This window comes from Culex pipiens, chromosome 1, assembly GCF_016801865.2.
Source record: "Culex pipiens pallens isolate TS chromosome 1, TS_CPP_V2, whole genome shotgun sequence".
NCBI classification, from domain to species: domain Eukaryota; kingdom Metazoa; phylum Arthropoda; class Insecta; order Diptera; family Culicidae; genus Culex; species Culex pipiens.
In genome coordinates this window covers 52632636-52644873 of record NC_068937.1, presented here as the reverse complement: position 1 = coordinate 52644873, position 12238 = coordinate 52632636, and the positions used below count along the sequence as shown (strand labels likewise).

At 39.9% G+C, this 12238-nt stretch overlaps 2 protein-coding genes across 10 annotated transcripts in view; both read left to right on the top strand.

Moving 5' to 3' along the window:
* Window positions 1-8869, top strand: part of LOC120430270 (diacylglycerol lipase-alpha) — a 193441-nt gene extending 184572 nt beyond the window's left edge. For 7 of the 9 annotated variants that reach the window (XM_039595514.2, XM_039595459.2, XM_039595683.2 and 4 more), the window contains one exon: window positions 5629-8869. In XM_039595514.2, the coding sequence (XP_039451448.1) occupies window positions 5629-7554 (1926 nt within the window). In that variant the 3' untranslated portion in view covers window positions 7555-8869. Of the gene's footprint in view, window positions 1-4952; window positions 5201-5628 lie in introns of all 9 variants that reach the window. The other 2 variants (XM_039595798.2, XM_039595858.2) reach the window with 2 other exon arrangements.
* On the top strand, window positions 39-2553 carry LOC120430806 (uncharacterized). The gene is made up of 2 exons (XM_039595956.2): window positions 39-143; window positions 214-2553. Exons 1-2 carry the CDS (start codon window positions 141-143, stop codon window positions 1396-1398), a joined length of 1188 nt encoding a protein of 395 aa, XP_039451890.1. The 5' UTR covers window positions 39-140; the 3' UTR covers window positions 1399-2553.
* Window positions 8870-12238: the final 3369 nt, after the last annotated feature.

Sequence of the window (12238 nt, the reverse complement as noted above, 5' to 3'; positions counted from 1 at the left end):
CACCCCTCAAACCGATTTTCAAATTTGACATTCTTAGATTTGTTTACATAGCGGTTATCGCAGCAGCTCGCAGCACATTTTATGATTTTAAGAAAAAAAAAATCTTCAATTAAATTAAACCCTTTGTGTATTCACCAAAAATGGTAAGTCAGCAAACCTCAGTGAAGTCCGTACTAGAAGTGAACAACATCAAACCCGAAACCTGTTTCACAGTCCACCGACAGTAACGCACTGTCCGCCCTGTTCGACGACCAGGTCCCAAGCAAAGACAAACACTACGAGTTCGGATTTGCGCTGCCCTCGCCGACACCTTCCAGCGTGGTTCAACCCATGGACGTGGACAGTTCCGGAGGGCCACTGCAGCTGCTGCAGAGTCCAATCAAGCAGGAACCCACCACAGTTCCGGAACATCCCGGCGAAAAACGCCAGCGACTCAACGATGGCCAGGTCAAACGAAAGATACGCAAGTTAGCGGCGGAGGAGAGTCGTAATCAGAATCACCAGGGTGGTGGCGTCATTGTTGGGGAGAGCCGGTTCCGGCAGTTGATCGGATTGCGGCTGTTGCTAATTTGCTCGAGTGCCGTCGTGATGGCCGTTTGCGTTGGTCTGCTGACGGACGATAACGTGAGGAAAGATTTCTACAAACGTTACAAGCGACAGTACGAGCTGTTGCTGTACGGTGCTGAGGATTACTGCAGCCGGCAGTTGGACTTTTCCAACGTGACCCGAGCGTTGGATGCCCAGTTGGTTGGACAACGGGACGCGGTTGAGCAGGTGTCGCGGGTCTTCTACGATAACCGGCACCAGTTGTACTCTTCGTTAGCCCTTGTTGGTTCGGTCGGAGTTGGGAAAAGCCTGATGGCCACCATAATCGCCAAGAACTTCCAGTGGAGGCCAAACGTACATCGGTTCACCCTGTCTGTTAGTCCAAATCCGGATCAGCAGTACGCCCGCTTTCAGCAGTTTGTTCAATCGCTCAGGAGCGCCCCGCTGGAACCCAAGTGTGGTCACAACCTGCTGATTATCGATGGGCTGGGCTCGGCAGATATCGCCACGGTCAACAAAATGGACCAACGGATGGCATTTGTTGCGACCAAGGACACGATGCCTACGACGGCCATTTTTGTATTTCAAGGAACGGCCTTCGACGAAGTCGACGGAAATTTTGGCGTCCTGAACGGCACCATCGAGCGGGTTCGGTTGAGGCAACTGGATGAAGGTGATCTGGAGCGATGCGTGCGTCAGGAGGCGGCTTCTCTGGGTTACAACGTGGAGGAGAACCCGCGACTGCTGCGCGCCGTGATGGAAAGCATGGACGTGAACCGGTACGGATGTAAGGCCGTGCTGGCCAAGCTTGGCTTCTACTGGCAGCAGGGGTTGGGAAGCACGGGAGAGTGATATTGTGATTATAGGAAATAACTAACGATTGTGATTGTCTTGCTCACTGTAAATTTATTGTCAATTTTAGCGAGGGTAGAATCTCAAAGTAATAAAAAAACTATTTAGGAGCAAACTAATGTTTAATTTTTTACTCAAAAATGTTTCATCGTACATAGTCAGACTTAACCGGAACGGGGAAATGAAACTTGTTTGCTCACTTTCTACTGAACTGTTGACCTCTTTACTTGTCCAATTGATCCACGGGTTAGAATTCATTAATTTTCGACATTTTTACACGGGACTCACACTTACTCTCAAACCAAACGTTTGGTAGTAAGTATGAGCTCTGTGTAAAGAGGGTGTCAAACTTAAAAGTGGCCCCGTTTGTTTGACAACAGTTGGCGTCAAACCAACGGGGTTTCAGTGTATTTAGTTTACTCAAAAGTTATGAACTGTCACTTTTCATACGGCGCCCCCTTACATTATCGAAAAATAAAAAGTTTGTTGAAGGGTTTGACATCCCTTAAATAACACAATACATAATAGCAATTATTACATAAAGTAGAAATGTTGTGCATGTTTAAAACTTCACCTATATGTTAAGCTTTCTTACTAATAAATAAACAGCCTAGCTTCCTCAAAAATATTTCTATAGCGAACGCAAATAGTAGCGTAATTAGAATTGGTCGTTACATGTTACGTTTAGCACCCACATTTTTTTTAGTAATCCGTTTTCCGTTGTAGTTGTACAACTCGTTTCTGTTCAGTATTCTAAACCCACAAAAAGAAAATAATTTCGTCCGCTAACCAACAATGTAGCTTTGTAATAGAAAATTTAAAATAATAACCTCAAAATAAACACAATAAAAGCAACTTACCAGTGTTCGTGACCGTGACGTGAAATGTGCGTGAATCCCTACCGAAAGCTATTGAGAAGGTGTGTTTTAAACCTGTGCATTGTGCAGCCTAAATTAGAGTATGTAAATATTCTGGAAACTTCACACCCACACTAACAAAACCATACACACGCCCATACGCCCGCGCGTACATCCCTCGTCCAGATCATGTACAAAATCGAAGAAAAAATGTTTTAGTTAAAACTAGCAAGATTTTCTGTTGGTTTAGTTGTGCAACGATTGGCCGGCCACACAATGCTTCTCTCAGTGACATTTGATCCATGAGCAATTCTCTGAGATTTCGGTCATTCGATTTTTTCTGTATTTTTTAATCCGGCTGAAACTTTTTTGGTGCCTTCGGTATGCCCAAAGAAGCCATTTTGCATCATTAGTTTGTCCATATAATTTTCCATACAAATTTGGCAGCTGTCCATACAAAAATGATATGTGAAAATTCAAAAATCTTTATCTTTTGAAGGATTTTTTTGATCGATTTGGTGTCTTCGGCAAAGTTGTAGGTATGGATATGGACTACACTGAAAAAAAATTATACACGGTAAAAAAAAATTTGGTGATTTTTAATTTAACTTTTTGTCACTAAAACTTGATTTGCAAAAAAACACTATTTTTAATTTTTTTTATTTTTTGATATGTTTTAGAGGACATAAAATGCCAACTTTTCAGAAATTTCCAGAATGGGCAAAAAATCTTTGACCGAGTTATGATTTTTTGAATCAATACAGATTTTTTCAAAAAAACGAAATATTGATCGCAAAAATTTTTCAACTTCATTTTTCGATGTAAAATTGAATTTGGAATCATAAAGCACTTTAGTGATTTTTTTATATATTGCACCGTTTTCAAGTTATAACCAATTTTAGGTAACTTTTTTGAAAATAGTCGCAGTTTTTCATTTTTTAAAATTAGTGCCCATGTTTGCCCATCTTTGAAAAAAATATTTTTGAAAAGCTGAGAAAATTCTCTATATTTTGCTTTATTGAACTTTGTTGATACGACCCATAATTGCTGAGATATTGCCATGCAAAGGTTAAAAAACAGGAAAATTGATGTTTTCTAAGTCTCACTCAAATAACCCACCATTTTCTAATGTCGATATCTCAGCAAATAATGGTCCGATTTACAATGTTAATATATGAAACATTCGTGAAATTTTCCGATCTTTTCGAAAAAAATATTTTCAAAAATTTTAAATCAAGACTAACATTTCAAACGGGCCAAACATTCAATATAACGCCCATTTGAAATGTTAGTCTTGATTTTAAATTTTCGAAAATATTTTTTTCGAAAAGATCGGAAAATTTCACGAATGTTTCATATATTAACATTGTAAATCGGACCTATAGTTGCTGAGATATCGACATTAGAAAATGGTGGGTTATTTGGGTGAGACTTAGAAAACATCAATTTTCCTGTTTTTTAACCTTTGCATGGCAATATCTCAGCAAATATGGGTCGTATCAACAAAGTTCAATAAAGCAAAATATAGAGAATTTTCTCAGCTTTTCAAAAATATTTTTTTCAAAGATGGGCAAACATGGGCACTAATTTTAAAAAATGAAAAACTGCGACTATTTTCAAAAAAGTTACCTAAAATTGGTTATAACTTGAAAACGGTGCACTTTATCAAAAATTCACTAGAGTACTTTTTGATTGCAAATTCAATTTTACATCGAAAAATGAAGTTGAAAAATTTTTGCGATCAATATTTCGATTTTTTGAAAAAATCTGTATTGATTCAAAAAATCATAACTCGGTCAAAGATTTTTTGCCCATTCTGGAAATTTCTGAAAAGTTGGCATTTTATGTCCTCTAAAACATATCAAAAAATAAAAAAAATTAAAAATAGTGTTTTTTTGCAAATCAAGTTTTAGTGACAAAAAGTTAAATTAAAAATCACCAAATTTTTTTTTACCGTGTATAATTTTTTTTCAGTGTAGTCCATATCCATACCTACAACTTTGCCGAAGACACCAAATCGATCAAAAAATTCCTTCAAAAGATACAGATTTTTGAATTTTCACATATCATTTTTGTATGGACAGCTGCCAAATTTGTATGGAAAATTATATGGACAAACTAATGATGCAAAATGACTTCTTTGGGCATACCGAAGGCACCAAAAAAGTTTCAGCCGGATTAAAAAATACAAAAATTAAAATTTAAGAAAAAAGACCGATTCCGTAGAGAACTGCTCCCATTTGTTTGTCTCTATTTTCTTCTCTTTTCTTCACTCGTTATTCTTGTTTGTTTTCCGAAATTTCCCCTTAATCTTTTTTCAGTGTGTGTCTCATGAAATTTCTCCACGTCCAGTTAGTGATCTTTGGCTTATTTTTAATCCATAGAAATTTCGAGTCTAATAAAGTGCTTGTTTCAAATTCTAATATCTCAAGAAATCGCTAGAATCTTTGCCTCGCTTTTGTTTTGTTTTAGCTTTTCACTAACTCTTTTCCGAATCGTCATATTGTAAGGAAACCGAAGATCGCTACAATTATATCCTTTCTTCCTTTCTTTCCTGACATATCTGGAAAATGCTCACCAAACCCATAAAACTCACTCTCGAAAACTGTCAACCAAACAACTCACACCTGATTCGCACCCAATAAATGTTCAAACCAAAACAAAAACACAAACACACCCAAACACCCCTTCCTGCAGTTCGTAGAACAACACTGCGAAAAGCAATGCCCCTCCGAACTGTCAAAAGAGGGCGGCGCGGTCGAGGTCGATGACCCAAAGGGGGCCGTAACGCAGCAACCGACGGCGACATCTTCGACGACGACGACCTCCCCGACGATGATGATGACGGTGGTGGTGCTTAAGAACGACGCCACCGCGGCCACCGCCCTGCAGGACATCACCGATTCCGGCGAACTGCTCAATCCACGGTCGATTAACGACACCAGGTAGAGGTTATGGCGTCACCGGGAAAATGAGTTTACGAAACTGTCAAAGTTCGATCGCGAACACGTGTTTTCGGTGACGTCGCCAACACAAGAGAGATTCCAGTTCAGTGGAGTGTCACTTGATTCCGTAAGAAGAGGGCTTGCACAATGATGGCTAGGCGGACAATTATTTTCTTAGATTGGCCTTTGCGTTACTTTACTTTGGGTGTATTCTTGAGTTTTTGAGCGAGGTAAGTTTGCATGCTTGTTCCTTCTTAGTCACTTCCAGAGCGTTGTCGAATGTCAAAGGTAAGCACACTTTCCACTGGTTTTCTTGCACGGGTTTTTTTCTTCGGAGTTCAATACCTACAAAGTAAGTATCTTCAAGCTACTCCACAGTCTTCTGAAGTGTTCAACCCTTCTCTTAACCTTTCTTTCTCACCCTCTAGGTTATAACCACGGTCGGCCCCCGCAAACCCCAACGTCAGTCATCCAACGCCAACTCGTCGATCGCTTCGGACGCCATCGAGGCGTTCCTTCCGGACGGTCAGCACCAGCACCTGCTCGCCATCGCTGCCCAGTCGGACGGCCATCATCCTGCTGCTACACCAAACTCTCACCCGATCCACAGTCCGGCCTCACCTACGGTACCGCACAAAATCTGTCTGGAAACGTCCTTTACAAGTTTGCAATCACCACAGGATCCCAACGGCGGCCACCCAACACCCAGCAAAGCGTCCTCCATAGCCGGTAGCATCCTCGGGGTTCGCAGTCAGATGTCGAGCCTCGTCGATGACAGCGGCATCCCGAAGAGCTTGTCCGGACCGAGCGAAGCGACGACGGTGATTCTGAACGGACCGCAGCAGCAACCGCGAGCTTCCAGTTCGGCCAGTAACGCTACTACGGCCAAGATGGTCAACTTCAACCCTTCACCGAGCGTAATACGAGGAGGGTCTCAACAACAGCAACCGGTCGCAAGCGGCAGTTCTAAACCGATGAGCTTGTCGTGGAATGGAACGCGAACAAACTCGGGTGAAATCAAGAAGATCGACCTCATCCACGACGACTGGTTCGGGCTGGCACCGCTCGCCAGCCCGGAAAGCCTGTCGGAACTATCCAGCATAAGCTCGCGGGCGAGTTTTGGCGTCAATCTGGCGTCCAGCATCGACCGGTACCTGGAGAAGATCAGCGAAAGCAAGGAAGGTGGACAGAAGGGTGACGGAACGGATCCACTGCTGGAGAGTCAACTGCATACGCCCAAGATCATGCGGAGAACTCCCAAGGTCAGTGGGAATCTGGCGTTGTGCGCCGAAGACATGCGAACGATCAACAGCTACAAGCGGATGGGCAAGATCTTCGTGCTGAACCGAGTGCCTTCGGATAGCGACTCGACCCTGGACAGCTACGAGTCGGCACACAATGTGATCGTGCTGGATGGAAACGGGATCACGGACACCGACGGGACTTCACCGATCAAGGAAAACTCAAAATCTGCAGATAACCTTGATGAGTTCCAAGTTCGGCAAGCGACAACCGGCGGAAGTACCGGAACGAATGGCGCTGGAACCAAAAAGACTTCGTTCACCGTTAGTGATAGTGCGATACCGCAGGAGTGCATCTCCAACTGTCCGTCGTGTCCTTGTCGGAGATCACCTGGAGGACCGTGCTGCCAAAAGTTCAACCACCGCGAGTGCTACAACTACAAGTACACTTCGTTCAACATCTTCAAGTTCAACAATAGTCGTGAAGGCAGCGGAAACAGTAGTACGCGAGGAGGCAGCAAGACTGCCAGTTCCAGCGATACCTACCACAGCGCCATGTCCTCGCTTACCGGAGACCTGGACCACAGCGGTGCATCCAGTACAAACAACTTCACCTCTAGCAGTAGCAGTAGCAGTAAAACGCTGCAGAACTCCTGTCTCAAGCCCGGAGTTCTGGAGTCCCACTTCCCCGTGTATCCCGAAGTCACCTCCGACGAGCGACTATCTCTGTTGGCGCACTCCGGTGAAAGCCCCGTTCGGTTGACAATAAACAACCAGCGACTCAAAGGTCACACTCACTCTACCTCTACGGCAAACAAACGTCACAATCCGGAAGACGATCCGTCATCGTCCTCCTTCGCCCGGAACGAGTCACTTCCACTGCTGGCCGGCCTGGCGGAGAAGTCGTCCTCCTCTCCGACCAAATGGGACGTCCGCAAGAAACATTCCGTCTACCCGGCCGACCCAGGCCACCCAGTCGCGACCGCAGGTTTCAGCTCGAACGGTTCCACCCGGATCGGCAGCATCGCCACCATCCATTCCTCGTCCTCGTACTCATCGTCCGTCACGTCCTCGCCCAGCCACCGGCCGCCGAAGAACGAAAGCAGCGTATGATGAGACCGGTCCAGTTCGGAAACGCTAGTCTAGCCGAATACTCCTAAGTCAATACTCATCGTTATACCTAAAGTTGAAGGAAAATTTAATCTCTAGTCTCTCACTCTCTGTCCGTAGTCCTTTTCTAGTTCCCCTTCTTCTACGAACGTACTCGAAAGAAGAGCCAAGGTTGGCCTCACTATCCGCATTGGTCCATAATTCGAAACCGATTGGTTTTTGGTCTAGGTCATGAGCTTCCTAACAGACTTTAATTGATCCGATAACTTAATAATAACAGTCACAACTCATAACAAAAGTCCATCTTTATGTAAGGTATGCACTTCGGAAGAAACCGGTCAAGAAAAATTTCAAATGGGAAGCAGCGGCAGCGCAAGCAAGTCAGAGAGGGTGAAGAAAAGCCCCAAGAAAACGTTCCCTCTCCTTTGTTCTGCTGTTCGTAAAGCTGTTTCTTGACCCCTTTCCTTCCGATCTGCAGACTAGCCTTTAAGCGGTATACGCATTTCGGAAGGAAACGGTCAAGAAAACAATCAAATGGGCAGCAGCGGCAGCGAAAGCAAGCCAGAGAGGGTGAAGAAAAGCCCCAATAAATTGTTCCCTCTCTTTTGTTCTGTTAATGCCATTTCTTGACCTATTTTCTTGGGAAGTGCGTATTGGCCCTTAAGAAAAGTGAGGTTAGAACGCTTCCATTCCTTTGCTCAGACTTTTCAATCCGATCAAAATTTCACAAAATCACAACTTATTTACAACTTCGGTGTTTTTTCCACAGCTGAGAACGAAAATATTTACCTCCTCGTGCTGCAGCTTCTGCACTTCCACTTTCGTCTCTTTTGCTGTTGGTTTCTGACAGAAGTTCTCAGTAAATTTGACGTTTCCGAGGGGCACTTCTGTAATCAACATTGATCTAGATCAGAATCCACTGCTGCCAGTGGCAGGCTGCCACCACAAATCGATGACATTTTGCACACTTATTTCGAAAGAGGTAGCCTTACACAGTTGTGAATCTCACGTGAGCAAACTTGAAGTGCGAAACCAAAAATCAAAGCTCTAGTCAGATTGCTATCGTTGCAGAACAAAAGAGGATAGCATAAAAAAAACACTCACTCATACCAATAATGTCGCATTATGAGAGTAGTAGTGAATTAGGATGAACAATGTGCCAAAATCAATGAAAGCAAGGCATTTACTCACTAAGTTAGACAGTAGGGGAATCAGAAAAAGTCAATTTTACTATACAAAGAAGAAGAAACAGAACAAAAAAACAGTGTTAGTAGCCTCAGAAATTATCAGATATAGGAACAAGTAAAGGTCCAACCCAAAAATTCAGAGAAAGAATCATGTACTGAATGTACACGAATACATCATTAAAATGGATCTACTAAAGATATACTAGCGAATATACAAAAAAAAACTTCCTCAATTCCTAAAAAGATCAAACATTACTTGAAATACAATTAGTGCTACCAAGGGCAAAACAGTATAGAATTTTTACATTCAATCTAAAAATAACTTTTAAAAACAAACTTGTTACAAAGCAAAAAAAAAACTTCAGAACAGAACAAATACGATCGTTAGTAAAAATGGCAAACTAAAATAACTGAAAAGAAGGAAGGAAGAAAAGAAAAGGTCTAAATATTCTAAATTTTGTACATACAATCATTCCCGTTGCGCTGCGTGCTGTCTGCCACGGGGATGAATGATTCACTTGAGACATGAAAACAATAATGAGCAAAGCGACACAAACTGGGAAATCAAGTTTGTAGCAAAAACCAATCTCGAAAGCAGCTCGTGAAGGACAATTTAGTGAAAATCAGTAAGAAAAAAAATGCGAGTGTAAAAACGATTAGTTTGACACTCGAATTAAAGACAAATTATACTAAAGAAAATCTGGATAAAAGATTGAATAAACAGAAAAAAGAATAAATATTTCGCGAAAAAAAAAACAAAACGATTGAAGAACGGACGCAAGTCAAGCAAAAACAAATGATAAAATAAAAAAATCTAAATAAATCAGCAGTCACATAAAGCAAAACAAAACAAGTATGAACCATTATTACTATTTAGAGAATATATTTGTTAGTTGATCGAAGTCACAGGAAAAAAAAAGTGAAATAAAGTCTCTAATCAAAGTGTTTCTGGTTCCAAGGTGTGTGGTATTGTCGTGAAAGAAAAAATCCAATCCCATGTTGCATTACACAAAAAATATATTTAACCTAATTTAATTTTGAAGAAAATAGGTAGTTATCCTCCACCACAATTTTTTTACAATTTCAAGGTATCATATCATTAAAACATGATTAAAACAATAAATTCTACTCTTTCAAAATGTTAGTCGCGATTTAAAAATTCAATTTTACGATATTATAACAATCTGGAATCTGATTTCCCGGAATAAACGCTTTTCGGAATTATGATTATTTAAAAAGGCCGTTTTCCGAAATAAACCTTATACGGAATGATGTTTTTTGGAAAGCTAACACAAACAGATAAGATATGTACAAGGCCATTGAAATTTCATTTTTAAATCGACGATTTTATTCCACAATTTTTAAATCGCATACCTATCATTACAAAATAGTTGAAAACAATAAATTAGCTTTTTCCAAAATATTAGCCGTGATTTAAAAAAAATACGGTTTCATGAAAGTATCCAGAATCCAATTTCCAGGAAAAACGTTTTCCGGGATTTAGATTATCCGGAAGAGAATTTACCGGAAAAAGCGGTATACGCACATCGGAAGGAACCGGTCAAGAAAAAATCAAATGGGCAGCAGCGGCAGCGAAAGCAAGCCAGAGAGGGTGAAGAATAGCCCCAAGAAATCATTCTCTCTCCTTTGTTCTGCTGTTCGTAAAATCATTTATTGACCTCTTTTCTTAAGAGGTGCGTATTGGCCCAAAAACGTTATCTGGAATATTATTTTTTTCGGAATAGACATTTTCGGATATAAAATTTCCTGAAATATTGATTTTTGTCTACTCTACACAGTATTTTTTTTATTTATGAAGAAACCCGAGCAGACGGAAATAACGCGGGAATAACATTTTTTGATATTGGAAAATACTAGGCCAATAACCTTTTATGTTATTTATAACATGATTTGATATTCGCCGTTATGATTTTCTTGTTATTGAATTGTTATTGTAATAACATACTAATAACATTTTAAGTTATTCTTCGAACAAATCTTTGTTATTATTTTTTGTTATTAACAACTAATCCGATCATCCCAATAACAGTTGTAGGTATTCTTCCATAACAAAAAATGTTATTCCAAAGTTGTTTTGATTTTCAACCAATATCAGACCGATAACAAATTTTGTTATGATAACATAAACTGTTAGTGAACTCTTATGCAAAAATTGATTTTCCAAGAATATTCCATAACACTTTTTGTTTTAACAGTATTTGTTATTGAAATGGCATGAATTTAGTTATTACCGTCTGTTCGGGAAAGCCCCAAGAAATCAATCTGTTGTTCGTAAAACCCTTTCTTGACCTCTTTTCTTGAGATGTGCGTATTGGCCTTAATATGTTAAAATATTGTAAATTTTCTGTATACAGCAAATTTTGGATTGCCATTTCAGTCAAATAAGTAACACTGAATGCGATTCAGTAATCATAATTTTCGCTTAAATTCGGCAATGAACAACAACATTGATGAATAATCAGTAACTGCATACTGTCAAACTGAAATGTCTCTTTCAAACGTGTTGTTTTTTTTTTTTTTTTAATTTTGTATTGTGATCTTCAGAAACAAAGGTAAGAAAATGTGAATAACAAATCTAGAGGTTTGTTTCAATAGGTCATATAAACATATGAAAAACAATGGCTTATAGTACCTTTTCCCGGGCAGACGGTAATAACAAAATTCATACCATTTCAATAACAAATACTGTTAAAATAACAGAGAGTGTTATGGAATCTTCATGAAAAACCCATTTTTGCATAATAGTTTAATAACAGTTTATGTTATCATAACAAAATTTGTTATCGGTCTGATATTGATTGAAAACCAAAACAACTTTGGAATAACATTTTTTTGTTATGGAAGAATACCTACAACTGTTATTGGGATGATCGGATTAGTTGTTAAAATAACAAAAAATAATAACAAAGATTTGTTCGAAGAATAATTTAAAATGTTATTAGTCTATTTTTACAATAAGAATCCAATAACAAAAAATTCATAACGACGAATAACAAGCTTTGTTATAAATAACATAAAATGTTATTGGCCAAGTATTTTTAAATATCAAAAAATGTTATTCCCAAGTTATTTCCGTCTGCTCGGGTTCAAAGTAAACTCTGGAAATGCTTCAATGCTAACCACCAGTTTTTTAGGTTTGGAGGATTGATGAAATTAATGTATAAATAACAGTAGTACTGGAAACATTTCCAATGACAAACAAAATTTGATAACCGAAATAACTTAATTTCAGCAAAAAAAACCGGTGTGCACCCTCTCTGGCTTGCATTCACTGCCGCTGCTGCCAATTTGAAAATTTTCTTAACCAGTTCCTTCCAAAGTGCGTATACCGCTTTGTTAAAAAAGAAAGAAAAATTGGTAATTTTGCAAAAGATAAAATAAAATCTTGGAAATACAAAATTGGCATAAAGCATCTTAAAGTTCAAAGTAATCAACAGCGTTTGCACACCCCTCGACAACTGCAGCTTCTGCTACTCGCC